Source organism: Danio rerio, chromosome 21, assembly GCF_049306965.1.
Source record: "Danio rerio strain Tuebingen ecotype United States chromosome 21, GRCz12tu, whole genome shotgun sequence".
Classification (NCBI taxonomy): domain Eukaryota; kingdom Metazoa; phylum Chordata; class Actinopteri; order Cypriniformes; family Danionidae; genus Danio; species Danio rerio.
The window spans coordinates 21,331,666-21,348,271 of NC_133196.1; the positions used below are offsets into that span (position 1 = coordinate 21,331,666).

A 16,606-nucleotide genomic window follows, 5' to 3' on the forward strand; every position below is an offset into this window, starting at 1 on the left:
TGTTATTTTACGTTTTTTTCCCAACACCCCAGCTGCTGAAAAAAAAACCAAAACGTTAAATTATTTTGTTTTACACTGCAGTATTGTTTTACATTTGACATCTAATTATTCAATTTCTGCATTGAATTTCCAGAATACTTATTTTTATGGTTTATTATTAATTATTGTCCCTTTTGTCTTCTATTGAAATTATTATTTTTTGCTTACTATTTGTTTATTTTTCTTTATACATTATTTACATCTTTACAAAATCACCCCAGTCAATCTAAATGAATGATTTCTTTTCTTTCAGATGGCTATTCATGCCATCTGGTATGTAGACCATTTCAAATTGGTCATATCATTGGCCCATGAACATTTCCTGCTGGTTATCAAACTATTACTGTACTATTACAAACTAAACTGCAACAAAAGGCAATTCAATCTGATCTTGATTTTAAAACAGCTATCATAACACTATTTATCAATATGTGGCTCTTTTTGGATTCTCAGAAGCTAGAAATGGAAAATGTAAAGCAGGAAATACATTGGGACATTGTTTTTGTTTATATTCCTCAATTTGTCCATATTACTGAAAAACAAAATATCAAAATGCCAGATTTTTCCAATATTGTGCAGCCCTAAATTGCATTTTTAAAGTCAAACAAAAATTATATTTAACAATTTATTCAACTTTTTAGCAAGGAATATATATTTGGTAACAATAATACATTGGCATTGTGGAACAGTAAACAACTATTCATCCCTCTTGGTTATAGGGATAGTTCACCATAAAATATAACTTTACTCACCTTTTGCTCACCCTTAAGTGATGCTAAACAGAAATGAGCTTTTCTTGTGTTGAACACAGAATAAAAGTATTGAAAAATATCGGAAACCAGTAGGTATTGACTAGGCATGGGATGATAACCAGTTTCAAGGTTTAACGTGGTTTGGAAAAGTCAAGGCTTTCAAACCACAAAAATGTTCTGTTATATCATTCCTGAGTTTTTTTTCCAAACGTTTTGTCAAGTGTTATTGAAACCTAATGAAGACAGCAGAAGTCAGTAATTCACTTTAATTATTTAGCCTGACGTGTGTACTGTTGCAAAATATTATACATGTTTTCTAAAATAAAATGTATTTTGTTTAATAGGGGAAAGTGTTTTGTTTTTTTACCCAGACATTTAAAAAGATCCTATTTTAGTGCAGTAATGACAATACCATGAAACCATGGTATTTTTATCCAAGGTTATCATATGGTCAGAAGCTTATACCAGCCCATGCCCAGTATTGCCATTCACAGTAAGAAGGAAAATGCTAAATAAGTCAGTGGCAGCAGATTTCCAACATTCTTTGAAGTAACCATTCATACTTTGAAGTAGCTTCTTGTGTGTTAAATAAAAGAAAGCAACTCAGACTGAAGCAGTATTTCTGAATGATAAGTTTAAGGAATTTTTATAAGAAAACTAGTGGATGTTCAAGTTAATAAGTTGAAATATTGAATTCAATCATTTTATTGAATGGATTCCCACAGTTAAAAGACAAGAACAGGCCTTCTTTTTACTTTTTCTCTCTTTGTTGTAACAACAGTACAAAATATCACCTATTTAACTAGAAAAATACATATTTTATCTTATATGTTAGTTTAGCATTAGTGTGTGAAAAGTATTTAAGCGCTTAAATCTTGTTTAACTTTGAAACCGAAAAGAAAATGGTAAACCTTAAAGCAGTAAATCAATTTTTCATTAATATACAAGCAAAGCAAACTAAATAATCCATTGTCATGTAGACTGAAATGTTTATGTTTATCTATGTAAGTGAAATACAGTTTCATGGCCAGTAAAAATATTAATGTCCTGCAATTATTGGCCAGACCGTTTTTAAAGCCAAAATGTGTTTGTTTTTGTGCACTGTGCTCCACTAGTATCTCTCAGTGGGGGGATTGTCAGACTCTGAGGTTGGCCGAGCTCTCTCAGTGAGAACACACAACCGATGGCCTGACGGAGCACACAGGGATGTAATGAGTCTTCCAGACATGCTGCTTTCTGCTTTATTGCCATCCTTCCCCACTCTGTGATTCACAGTCTTTTGTTAGCGACTGCTACAAAACGGCAAACAAGCCAGTCTCACAGCATTTTCTTTTAGCCATATTGTTGTTCAAACACCCCCTGTGCATGCAGCCCATATGTCATGATATCCACCTCTACAGAATTTACACATGCCTTTTTTTCTGCTCCCTCCCTCTTTGCCCTGTCTTTTTGCATCCTCCCCCTTTATTCCTCACTTCTCCACAAGCCTCGGTAGAACGAGAGAGAGAAAGAGAGCGAGCACATGTGGGGGTGGGGAGGAATCACAGCTGAATTAGTTGAGTCTCTCTGATTGGCTGAGAGGCCGGGTGTTGTGGGTAGGGGGGCGAGAGCGAGGCGGGCAGCATTTGTTTATTACATATTTCCCCCCCTTTCCCCTTATCTTGTGTTATCACGGCAACGGCTCCTCCTATGCAAACATAAAATAGACAGAGGAGGGGAAGCATCAGGCTCACTGTATACAAGGGGAGGGGTGTGTGTATTTGTATATGTGTGTGCTGTCTGTCTGCCTGAGAAAGAGAGCCATTTAATTTGTGGAGTGAACAGGGATATGCGTCAGTTCGTCCGTCGTATCTAAGACACTGCCGATGTTGCGTCCACAATCAGCTCGACGTCACGGTTTCATCAGGCGAGAGGGGTTGGTGCTCGCAACACCACCACCAGAAGAGAGACAGGCAGAGAACGAGAGAAAAGCAAGGCAGCGTTGATGCACTGATGCCTGTGCGCGTGTGTGCATGAGCTTGTCTGTGTGGGGCTGCCGGCGGTCCACTGCTCCTTAGTTACTCTGGCTTCTTGCTGCTGCTGTACGTCCTTCATCCTGTCTGCCTCTGACACCATGATTTTTTGTAATCACTTAGGAGAATACAAGAAGGACGAACTCTTGGAAGCTGCGAGGTGAGTACATGTCTTCTCAGCCCTTCTACATCTCATTCCCCGCTCTCCCATGATTCCGTTCTTTCCCTCCCTCTCTTCTACCGTTTCCATAGTCACTGTTTTTCTTTTGTCTGTGCACATGGACGTGAATTAAGGCATGTGTCAGAGAAGGTGCCGTCAGGGCCGGGAATGTCTGACTCAGTAGATGCATTTTCATGTTTACATGTGATGGCCTGAAGGAGTCCGCTTCCTGCACAGAGGACAGCCCGAGAGTTTCAATTTAGCTGCATGCCATGGGCAGAATACTTTATTCCATGCGGCGAATTCAGTTTTAATTGGTTTCTGAGTGCTCCAGGTAAAACCAGAGGAGGAGGATTTGACATAAACACAGAAATTCACTTCCTACCTGTTGTCCTGGGCAACTCCATTAAACCAAACACTGTATGGTTACCATGAGACATATAGGAATGGATAAACAATCTTTGGAAACACGTGACGCGCTGGCAATCCCAGCAGTGTTCACCATCATCACAGAGAAAAGACGTTCCTTCTTATGCTCTGGTCTACATCTCCATTGGCATTGCCCCCCCCTTTTCATACCCCTGCCTTCAGGCACAGCCTGGAGCATGGATACAAATCAGGACTCCTGTTGTTTTAATGATCAAGAGAGAAAGGAACTACAAAGGCCTTGTAATTCTCCCCAACGTCAGGACGAAAGATCGTTAGGAACGCATATGATCACAGGGGGCTTCATTGCTGTGGAATAAAGTTGATCTTGTCCACCCAACCCCTCCCAAAGATGGCAAGAGTAACTCTGTGTATTGAAACTTGTTTGAGTTTTGTGGAATGGAAGATTGGCGAATCGAATAGACTTGGAAGTCTTGCTTGGCCTGTGCTGCTTTTAGTGGTAATCTCCTGAAGGCTGGGATGCATCTACAAGAGCATGAAAAAGATTGATGACACTCTCCCAATACTCAGCCCGTCTTCCCAGTTGTAATCTCTCAGCCAGTCTTATTTCCCTCTGCTGGTGGCAGAGTATGCATTTAAATGAAGGACCTTCTGTTGTTCACTGAAGCCAGTTATCTGTACTTACTGGCAGGAGGAGACTAGAGGAACCAGGGAGGAACAAACTCTACTAATTTGTTAGGGTTTGGCAATTGGTTGACCTGTAGGAAATCTTCTCTACAAAAGCCTGCAAGACCCCGACATTTTCCATAGCACGTTCCAGAACAGGAACGAGACATCATTGTTCAGAAACTAATAAGTCTTCTTGCCTCAGCTTTTGATTTGAGTGGAATCAGTCCAATCTCAGGCCCTGGTTGGCATGATGCTTTGGCTAGACCAGTGACAGGCCTGGCAAGTCCAGCACTGTCATAGTTGGAGGTGCTGGCAAGATGTGAAGGATTTGTTGGCAGTTGCTGATGAGTCAAACCTTTACATCATAGCCCTAAAACTCGATTCCTTGAGGGCCGCAGCTCTGCAGAGATATGCTCCAAACCTAACCAAACACAGCTAATCAAACTAATCCAGCTGTTCAGGACTACTAGAGACTATTAAGCAGGTATGGGATGGAGATGGTTGGAGATAAACTGTGCAGAGCTGCAGCCCTCCCAGAATTGAGTTTGAGACCACTGCTCTACAGGCTGCAGGCTGAAACTCCAGGCCATGGTTCAGTCCAATTACAGCAGGAACTTTATATAGGGTATCCTCTCCTAGGTATGTGATATATTAATCTTGAATGTGCAATCTGTGGGTTTCTTCTTTATGTTCCATGAAGGTAACAACTGATTGATACTGTTTATCTTGCATGCTCCTTCTCCCCTGACTTTTATTCCTCATCTCTCCTTTTATCCTTCACTCCTCTTCACCCCTCGCCTTCTCTGTGAAATTCACTGCGTTAGCCTGTTCTGTTTTACGGTTCCCTCCTGTTCTTTAAAAAACTGCTGCTTTGCTTCAGGAGCGGAAATGAAGAGAAGCTCATGGCACTGCTCACGCCGTTAAACGTCAACTGCCACGCCAGCGATGGTCGTAAGGTAAGAGCATTCACCGCACCATTAACATCTGACCGCTGTTGGTGAATACTCCACAGAACTGTAAATATTCTCCTCCTGACAATCTTCCAGAATGAAGTCAAGGTAGTTACCATATTTAGTAGATGATGACTTTCTGGAAAGTCAGTTTACAGACCTCTCACTAGAGGTAGCAATGCTAATCTTAGTCAACTTTTGTTGAAGGATATTATAGTTTTCGATAAGTTAGTTCCATTTTAATTGTTATTTTGAACTTTTTAACTAAATTTTTGTGTTTTTATTTATTTGGAATTTTTATGTTTACACTAATCTAAAGGTTTTTGTTCTTTTGGTAATTTTTTAAAAAAGTTTTATTGTCTTAGCATTAGTATAGTTAGTTTTATTTTCAGCAATAACTTTAACACTGCTTCTGTCCTGTTGGAAATTATCATTCCAACCATAATAGAGTTGTTTCAAGTTAGCCAGCGAGACGTATCCCTAATTTGCATATTCAATTAAATATGTTGTCTACCATGACTAAGCTTTCTTTGTGAGAAATGTGCCATTGTTTACTTTCTCTTGCATTCATTTAACTAATGATGAAGATCAAACATTTAATGCATCTCATTATTATCGTCATCATCATCAAATGTGGAGTGGTGGGTTTAAAGCTGAAGCTAAAAAGCATCAGTCTGAATTCTTATATAATTAGTTATTTATTAAAGTACAGAAGTCAACTTTCCTGTGTAATTACTATTTAATTACTATTACTATTTAATTAGACTTATTTTTGACCATTGTTGTTGATGTTGTGCTTGAACTTCAGGTCTCAACGTTTCATTTTAGGTTCAAATAAATATTGCTTGCATTTGGTTCCAAGATTAAAGTAAACCCTCAGATTTTTAGAATGAGACACTCTAGTACTAGCCTAGATTTCACTCTTTGAGCTTAAAATTGAGTTTTTAATAATGCATATTAAATTAGTATTGACTCAAATTTCACATCTGATATATCTTTTTTTTAAACAAGTTTTTTATGAATTCTGTCAGCACATGTTAGGCTGTGTACAACAACACCACCGTCATCAATATTTGTCACCAAGGACAAGATAGGAGCAGTGAAATGGTTGCAGAAGTGTCCTAATCTCTCAGTGAGATCAAGGGCTTGATTTAGAGGAATTACTCTCAGCCGCTTCTGCATGTAGTCCTCATGCATATTTATTGAATATTGACTGATTTCCCAAGTGTTCTACCCAGAATGTTTTTTTCTCCTAGCTTTGGTAAACATTTTGAGAAGAGTCTGGCTGCAGATATGCACCCTCAGCTCAGATCTGTGACATCATTTCTGGAAAGTGTTAACAAAGATTGATGCTTTATTACATAACAATTCCCCTCATTCAGCTCTGTTGATTTTGAATGTGGCAAGAATATTTTAGAGGCTGATGCATATAGAATGATGCCGAGATAATTTTCCAGTCTTTTTTTTCTTAGTGCCGGTTAGGAATAACCATTTATAGATATTTTTCAGTGCTAGGGCATTTGATTATATATGTTCAACTTAAATAAATGCTAAATTCAGTCCGAAGTGCTGGTTAACCCTGACATGTATTTTATTTGTTGTGGCAGTTTCTCATATAGCATCTATGAAGATGTCTGTAATGCTTTAACATTCTGTGGAGTTCTGGAATGTAGATTAAAACGTCTTATGAATTTGATATGCAGTGGAAAAAAATGTGGCTTTGTTGACCCAAAATAAAATGATAAATAATAAGAATAAAATGTTGCATGTCAGGTTCTTAACTACACTCTGGGGTATATATACATTTATGGATTTGGCAAACGCTTTTAGCTGTTGAAAAACTGTACACTGCATTTATAAGCTGCATTTCTATTTCTCTTTGGCAGACTGTTTGAGCTTTATGAACGTAGAAAAACATGACATTTCAAAAAGATAACAACGTAATTACAATACAAAAAAGATAAGTTGACCTCCTAAACTCTGAGACCTGGTTCTTGGTCCGTGATGTCATTTACTTCTTCATTCTTTACATTTTAAAGGTCCGGACCGTCTTAATACCCCCCAAGTGATTCAGTTCTCTCATCAGTTGGAGTAGAATACCTTTTGCATAGATTATGATAGAGACATTTTTCTTTTTTACTATGATTACTGACATGAGCAGGAACCAACAAAATGAATTACAGCAACAACACAAAACCTAAAAGGTATCCTTTCAAATTTGAGTTTACAGAAAAAACACTTCTTTTTTGAGGGATTTATTATAGAACAGACAACAAATACAATAATTTTTATCACTTTCAACAGTGTTTTTTGAAAATTCAAAGGGTTTTCTTTTAAAATGATACTAATCTTTTGCGTTTACACCTCTGCATGTACAGGGTGGAATCCTTTAATACTTTAATATTTAGGACTTTAATAGGTTAACTCCTTAACTGCCCCACCAAGAAAAAAAAGTTTTGCATTGCATTTCTTAACTGCTAATGTCGCTAGTTAACAGACTTCATGGATTTTTTGTCAATACATCCCATAATTTCTAAAATATCAACCTATACCAAATAGTAGATATGTCGGTTTATGGTAAAAGTACCAGAATTAATACACATACTATGAAAATCTGAAAAATATTCAGTTTAAGACCAATTTGTTAAAAAAATTAAAACAAAACATTTTTGAATACTAAATCATGTTTATTTTTTGAAGCATGCCTTAAAATATTTCAGATTCTGATTTAACACGTGTTCTGTTTTTTTTTTTGACAATAAAACCAAAATCAAGTGTAGTAGTGCAACAAGATTATGTTTGTTTATTTATTTATTATTTATTTATTTATTTATTTTGTTAAATGCCTTGTAGTAGTGTTTCATTGATTTAAATAGTCGTTATTTTCATTATTTAAAACTTTCGAAATATGGTCAAACATTAGGCAGTAATTTCAAATAGATTTTAAATACTTTGTGTAGTTTATTTTGCAGATTTAAACATGAACATGAACAAAACAAGTGTATTGTCAATGAAAGACAAGTTATGTGTTCCATTATTATAGCTTTTTTTCCTCAGTTGCTTTAAAAGATAAAACAACATGGTCTCAAACATCATTCTAAAATATTTATCACTGTGCAATTTGTTTTTTTTATCGATATGAACATGGCATCATTACGTATTTCCAGATTTCCTGTAACAAATGCAGCTGATTTTAAATGCAGTGCAGTACTGTGCATTTAAAACCAGAAATCCCAGTGCTGCTTAATTTCTTTTATTTTGAAATATTTATGTTGCAACATAAATTTTGTCCTTTTCATCAAAGCATCAGCCATTTTAAGCCGCGCTAAGCGTTTTCTTTTTTTAATTTTCACATGACCTGGATTGAAAATCATCCCCGAACTTGTTTAACAGGCTCCCCATTTATCTTAAAACAGGTGAGTGGAGTAAAGGCTCACTGTGGATGTACCTGAGATTGGCTCTTATCGACCCAAGGGGCCGCAATCTGGCCTATCTCTCTTAGCAGGCCTCTAACAATGCCCGATTCTTGTCACCTTTGTGATTCCATTCAGTGTTTCTATGTAAAATGCAGTCATTAACCAAAGGATTATAGAATTTAAATGCATCAGATCTGTACCCTCTTAAACAAATCTCAGCGGATTCAAACCTCTCAGAGAATAGATTGGCATTATGTTTTGTGTTTAACAGATTTCAAGTTCATGATGCGGAAGAATTTCACGATCACCACCACAGTGATGCTTATTCAAACACAAAGAGATGGCATATGCATTATGCTCGCGATAATCTTTAGCTCTTTTGGTCTTTATGCAAAAAAAAAGCTCTTTCAGGGTCCATCTGCTTTAGTTGGCTGTTTTGCTGTCACAGGCAGCTTTATGTGTGTATAAAGATCAGTCTAAGCTAATGTCACTATAGCAGCTTCTGTCTGAATCATTAAGATTTGCCAGTTTTTCTGCCTTTTGTTGCTTTCTTTTGCTCTGAATGTACTCGCTGCTTCATTAGATATAGAAAGACTCCACCAGAATAAGGAATAATGGAGCACATCAGCTTGCAAAGCCCTCAATCCTTTGTTGGTTCAATATCATCGTCTTCTATAGATCTACAAAGAGATGTTTGAGTATTATTGGGTTACCTTGTTTTATTCTTCTGGAAAGACCTTTGAGAGATTAGCAGCGCCTTATTTAGAGCTCCGTCCCTTTAATTTCATAACCAATTTCATCCACCTGATACTCAAGCCTCAACCATGAAAAGTGATTTGACTTCCAGCGACCGCCAGCGCTGTTTAGAGACAGAGCCTTCCTCCACAAAACACCCCCGTCCTGTAACGCGGAGCAGATTTGAGCTGGACTGCCGCCAATGCTCCATATGGTTGAATTATGTATTCTGTGCTCAGACAGAGAAGCACTTCCTTGCTCTTCTGTCCACACGTCTCTTTGCCAAGCAGTGTGTTGTGGGTATATTCGATGTTCTGTCATAACTGGGGGTGTTGGATTGGTTCAGATTTCTCTGTTGGGTTTTCATCACTGGTTCTGATCGGTAAATCTAGGGCTCAGTAGGTTCATTTAAGGCTGAGCTAACTTCTTGTTTCAGAATACAAACTAGTGTCTTTTTTAGTATTTTATAATGATTTAAAGGAATAGTTTACCCAAAACTGAAAATGTACTCGTTATTTACTTGGGTTGGGGTTATTAGTTCGCTACCGGTGCTAAATCGATACTTTTAAAACTGTAACAGTGCCAAAATGATGCCTGAACCGACATTTTTGAGCCACAAAATTATGGTGGATGACTCTAGAAAAATATTTTATTTGACAAAAACAATAATAATTTCAATTTGATTTAAGTTTTTTAAAGTATACATCAATTCATATTTCATTCATTTCTTTTTTGTCGGCTTAGTCCCTTTATTAATCCGGGGTCGCCACAGCGGAATGAACCACCAAGTTATCCAGCAAGTTTTTACGCAGCGGATGCCCTTCCAGCCGCAACCCATCTCTGGGAAACAATTCATATTTTATATATTTAAAATTAATTTCATGAATAATTTCTTTTGTTAATTTGTTAGCATAATTTAAGATTTGCATTATGCAATTAACATTACATCGGCTTATACTAACTTGTGGAAAGGCTGTCATCAAAATCAGGGAACACCTTTTTTCTAGGGTTGGGGCTTGTGACAACGTTTGCAAGGACATCAATAATCTAATTAATTGCCTTAATCCAAATACGACAATAAAATGGTTACGGTGTTTACATGATTTGCCTTTTGAATGTTCTTTTTATAATCAGGTTTTACATGTTATATAGCACATAGATCGATTAATGTCATTGCGTCACCATGATACCCACCTTTCCTTTGGAGTTTCATGTAATTTTGTGTTTTATTTTAAATTTTTTTACTTTAACTTCAGTTTAGCTGTTTCACTTTCATTCAGCCGGTTTTTCTTCATGCCCGCGCGACAAACTGAGTTCCAACCGAAATTAGGCACCGAAATTCATATGCTGATTCGGTCCGGTGCATATAGGTTACATTGGTACCGGTGTCATCATGGGTTCCGGTACCCAACTTTACTATTTACTTACCCTCAAGTGGTTCCTAACATGAGGAGTTTCTTTCTTTTGTTAAACACAGATATTATTTTTAACAAATTGACTTTTCATAGTAGGAAAAAATACTAATAAAGTCAGTGGTTACAGTTTCCAACTGTCTTTATAATATCTTTTTTGTGTTTAACAGCAGAAAGTCTGTCAAACAGGTTGTGAACAAGTTAAAGGTGAGTAAATGATGACATAATTTTCAGTTTTGGGTAAACTATTTCTTTAAGACACGTTTGCATATTGGTTAGGGCTGCTCAATATAGAGGAATTATTGAAATATTGCAATATCACTATATACATAATTGCAATGGTTTACAATAAATAAGCAATTTAATACAAAAGTATCATTGTGTGCCTGTCATCAGCACACCCTCTGAAAAACTCTGAAAGCACATCAGGCAGTGTAGTTACATGCTTTGAAACCAAGTAGAATGGACATGCTGTTTTTTTTTTTTTTTTGGTCCAAATGTTTTTAAATAATATTATTATTAATGTTAAAGTCCTGTATGACCAAGTAATCAACAATTAAGCCACATTTAGAAAGCAATGAGACACTAAAGTATTTCTTGAATTCTGATTGATAGCACTACATCCGTGGTATTGATATATTTATAAATGTCTGGTTGGTTTTATGCAGTAAACATGACTGTTCACTTTCAGAATTGTGAGCGATACTTTCTTTTCCCTAAAATAATATTGAACATGTTGGTTTGAGCATTTTTTTAAATACCCTTTGAGTATCACATTATTTAACATGCTATAGCATGTCACATTTTCTACAATATCTCACAGCCCTAATATTGATCAAAGAGAACGAATAGACATATGTTTTAATGTCAGCATATGGGTGAAGTAATTGTCATTCAGCATTGTAATGTAAAAAGCTGCATTCTTATTTTGAATTTTCACACTCATACACTACGGCCAATTTAGTTTATTCAATTCACTTATACCACATGTCTTTCAACTGTGGGGGAAACCGGAGCACCCGGAGGAAACCCACGCGTAAACGGGGAGAACATGTGGGGAACATACTCCACACAGAAATGCCAACTTACCCAGCCGGGACTCAAACTAGTGGCCTTCTTGCTATGAGTCGACAGTTCTAACCACTGAGCCACCCTGTTGCTCAGATGATTAGTGATTTATAGAAATAATTTACTATATTTTAGGAAATTAAAATAAGAAATGGACAAAATCTAGTAGCTTTAAGGTGAAGAGTATTTCAAAATGGTTCTTGTTCCAATTATGCCTGACAAGATGCCTTTGTTACAATGCCTTTTGAAATGGTAGAAATGTTTAATAATCAGTACTTATTGTTCAGAAAATGAGCACATTGTAATTATTGGGGGGAAAAAGGCAAGGGCATGTTTATTTTTGTCTTTCAGCACAATTTTTCCGTAGTTTTAATAACAAATTAAATACAAGCTGCCTGGATGTGTGTTGTCAGCTACTTTACCTTCTGTCTCATTGTACAGTCCTCTAACAATTCAGATAATTAGGAGTTCTTATAGAAATGAACACCTCACACAATTTAGGAACTTTTACTATTTATTGTAATATTTTCAGAAATGACCTTAGTCGAGAGATAAAATGTAAAACTAAATATACATAAAAAATTTAATTGTCAAAGTGTAAAAAGGAAAATGCAACATTGTCTTATCCAATGTCTTTGAATGAAGTTAAACATAATAAAAGGCATCAGAACATTACAGTTGTTCAAATTTGGTGCTATTAATTATGACTTCAACTGTATATACCTATTTTACCAGTGTCACACCACTAATATATTATAAGACATCACTGATAACTTACCTTTTCTTCATCTTACCCATTGTAAATGTTTCCAGGAAACACAAAATTGGCTTTTGTCCACCTTTCGTTTGCAAAAATGTGGGTTGTTTTTGTTGATAACAACGTCATCAGCACTAAAATTTCATTTTATAGAGCTTTTGTCATGCTCCCTTCACGATGCACAACCAATCGAGCGGGTTGGATTAGTTTTGCTTTTACTGAGGCTAGAAACATGGCCCCCGTGTTGTCTGAAAGCGGAAAACACCATATGCCTGTGAGCTGAACCAAGTCCGCCACAGCATATTGTCTGTATTTACACTATGGTGCTTCACCGTGGTTGTCTCCATCGTGCAAAAGCGCTTTGATATCCCGACACGAGCATGAAAATAATGTAGACCGTGCTCCCGCTGAGCTATAATTAACCGAGATATCTCTATTGAACATTATATCTTCCTCTCTTTACGATGCTGTCAAAATGTATGAGCAACTTCTGAATGGATGGCAATGGTGTGACGCACTTTCACCCGCTCTCCATTACAAGTGAACCCACTTTTCATTTGGTAATTATATGTTTGCCTCAGTGACCATCATGCTTTGAGCTCTGGATGCTGGAACAGATGGCCTTGGGCTCTCAATTTATTTGCTTGCTGTTTTTCCGCACACTTCACCTCTCCGGGGATTTTTAGATTATTCAGGACATATCATTCATGAAATTATATTGATCTAGTTCTTGTGTTGTTGTTTTTTTCCTCTCCATGTTGCTCTGTAGAAACCAAGCACATGAAATCCCTGTCATGTATTTTAAAGATCAAATATGGCACAATTGTTTCAGCAGTCGATACAAATAAAAATAGTAATTTCAAGAGGACTTTTATGTTTAATAGTGTTTGCTGCTGCACCGCTTTTGTATAACTGTTTATCTATGTAATGCAATAGACTCCTTTATTGAGACATTAAAGTGAAATGTTAATTAAAGTTAATTTCAGTTAAACACTGCAAAAGTAATCATTCAGGGTAATACTGAAGTTTTACGTCTTCTATAAATGTGCTTTTTACATTTCACTTAATTCATTTTTATTACTCTGTATGTTTGCATTTTGAAAAATGCCTGTAACAAACTGATCATTTGTTTAATTAAAGGGATTGTTTACTTGTGCCTATTATTTACTTGTGCCTTTATGTGCCTTTTTTAAATTAATAATACTTAAATTAAACAAATTAAAATCTTTACTGAACAAAATGAAATCTGCACGAGCAGATTTTTTCAACACATTTCTAAACATAATAGTTTTAATAAATCTTTTCTAATAACTGATTTATTTTATCTTTGCCATGAGGACAGTAAATAATATTTGACAAGATATTTTTCAAGACACTTCTACACAGCTTAAAGTGACATTTAAAGGCTTAACCAGGTTAATTAAGTTAATAAGGCAGGTTAGAGTAATTAGGCTATTTATTCTATAATGATGGTTTATTCTGTACACTATCGAAAAAAAAAAATAGTTTATAGGGGCTAATAATTTTTTCTTTAAAACGTTTTTTTAAAAAAATGCTTTATTCCAGCCAAAATAAAACAAATCAGACATTCTCCAGAAAAAAATACTATCAGACATACTGTGACAATTTAATTTCCTAATTTCACACACTTTGTTTGTTTATATATAAATATTTTTTCAATAGATTTTAGTTCAATAAATTAACTATTATATTATATAGTATATTTAATCATTTTTAATTAAATGTATTTATTTAATTATTTATGTAATTATTAATTTATTTAAACATTGCTAATTTGCTAAACTACACCAACACCATGTTGAGTTCAATAAACTAGTATATATATATATTTTTTTTTAATTAAGTTATATTTATTTATTTTGGACTTTGCTAATTTGCTAAACTACAGCAACACCATGTAACTAATAAACTTGCTAGTATATTTAATATTTATTTAATTGATATTTATTTATTTTCTTTCTATCCATCCAACCATCCATCCATTTTTGACAAATTTAAAACTGCTATTAAAATTATTTAACAGGAAAAATCCTCCCTACTTTTAAAACATTTCTATACAAACCTTTAATAAATTTTTGTCTTTGGATGTTTTATGTATTGTTTATTCCTTTACTCACCACTTACTTAGTCTTGCATTACTTAGTCATGCAATAGTGCTTTGATATCCTGACATGAGCATGAAAATATGTTTTTCACCACAAATAAAAAGTTTTGGGCACTAAATTATAAACAATCAATCTTTTTGCCTTTTTATTTATATTTTTACTTAGCAATTTACCTTTTACCTACAATTTACCTGCCAATTTTACCTTTTAATCAAACAGCTGCTGACATCAAATCTTTGACATCACTATTATTAAGTAAAATGTACTAAACGGGCGAGTCTGAAAGTGAATGGTAATGTGCCGTGTTTGGTTAGTCCTCCTCATATATTAGGCGAAGCAGCATGAAGCTCGAGGCTTCTGCCATTTCCAACATCTCTCCTAATGAGAGGTGATGATGGGAGAACATGAAGCCCTCTCCGCTGGTTCAATCTCATCTCAGCCTTTGCCACGCGGAGCGACATCGCTCTCGGCTTTCCGCAAATTACCTCGCGTTCATCCTCCTCATGTATTGCTTTTGTTGGTGTTTTGATGTTGACCAATTTTAGAAGCTTCAAAGTTGTACCAACAGTGATATATTGAAAACTCGTCTCAGGTCCCATGCTGTGAAATTAGGGCTTCCTGTTTTCGTATTTGAAGAGCCACCTCATCATGTGCTGTTTTTTTTTTTTTTTTTTGATGCTTCTAATTATATGCAGTGCCATGTACTCACTGTGATACACTGAATCAAGATCACTGCAAAGTTGATAATTTCTTGCAAATGTAAGAGTTTATCCTCATGTCAGTGAGATTTAGTCAGCAGTCGTAACTAGTCAGCTATTTGGTGGAGATTTAAGTCAACAGTCGTACTATTAGAAGTTATTTAATTGAGCTGAAATTGTTGTTTTAATAGTGTGCGAGCTAAATTTATCAAGTATGTTACTAATTTTGTAAAATAAAAAGAATAGAAGAATAATAAGGCTTTACTTGAACTAAATTTATGCAGATTGGAAATTAGAGGTCATTGTTATTGCTAATAATGGTAAATTACTGAGCTAAATTTAAAAAGTACACAATTATTTACTTTATTATAATTAATAAAACGATGTAGTTTGCGTTTATGTTCAGTAATTTAGCAGATGCTTTTGTCCAAAGCGACTTGCAATTGAAAAGGCATTCAGCATTTCAACAAGAAGAGGCAATACACACAAGAAGTGCCAATTATACTAAGGAACTCTTACTGCTTTGGGAATTAGGTGCTAGAGTTAATATGTTTTAATAATAGAAAGGGAGAAGAGGGTTTTTACAGGTGATTTGTCAAACCCACTCAGTAGCTATGTTTTCATCCAAAGATACAAATTAAATTTATAAGCAAAACTGCAATATCGCATAAAAGATGTGCGAATAAAGCAGCATTTCCATCCAAGTGGTCAATGAAAACAAACTTCCTGATTACATCACTTCCTGATTAACTGGTGCCAAATATCAAAAGGAAAAACGGAATTTGCTGCGGTAGGAGAAGCTGTGCCAATCTTTATTAATAAATTACTTGCGCCTCAGAAGAAAGGCGCAGCAAACACGTGGTGGTGTTTAAAGTCGTTTATATGTTTTTTTTTTTAACGCACAAATGTATGCGTATTTTAGTGTTTTCATCAACTGTTCTTTTATGCTCATATCCAAAATGCACATAAAAATAGGTGGATGGAGGATGGAAACTTAGCTACTGTGTCTAATTTGCACTGTGCTCTTACATCACTAAGTTTATTTATTTTTATTTTTTATTTTTTTACTTTGTGTGTTGACCTGTTATATTGCTAATACAACAAGTAATCTGCACTCATGGATATTCTTGATTTGACTTGTTTTAATATTGCATTCGTCAGGAAATCGACCCCTGTGTATAGAGTGATTCAGTTCCTCCACCTTTTTTTCAAATCACTAATTATGCTGACATCCTCGTTAATTAGCCAATCTTCAGTTAATTAAAACATTGTAACGTGCCTCTTTTTAAAAACTAGACAATTTTTACGTCAAATGTAGTTTCAGACCAACTTACAGTAAATGATTTTCAAAAAAGATGGATTATTTGAAATTGTATACATCACCATTACAAAACTGATACCAAAACTCATATCTACTTTATCACT

General features: G+C 35.4%; 1 protein-coding gene across 6 annotated transcripts in view; it reads left to right on the plus strand.

The window, feature by feature from the left end:
• tnksa (tankyrase, TRF1-interacting ankyrin-related ADP-ribose polymerase a) overlaps positions 1–16,606 on the plus strand; it is a 174,401-nt gene that overhangs the window by 61,612 nt on the left and 96,183 nt on the right. For 4 of the 6 annotated variants that reach the window (XR_012396727.1, XR_012396728.1, XM_068218960.2 and 1 more), the window contains exons 4-5: positions 2,927–2,963; positions 4,900–4,975. The exons of the other annotated variants lie outside the window; for them this stretch is intronic. Coding sequence is in view for 2 of the 4 variants with exons in the window: in XM_068218960.2 (XP_068075061.2) it covers positions 2,927–2,963; positions 4,900–4,975 (113 nt within the window). In the remaining 2 variants the exon portion in view is untranslated. The remainder of the gene's footprint in view (positions 1–2,926; positions 2,964–4,899; positions 4,976–16,606) is intronic. 6 annotated transcript variants of the gene reach the window in all.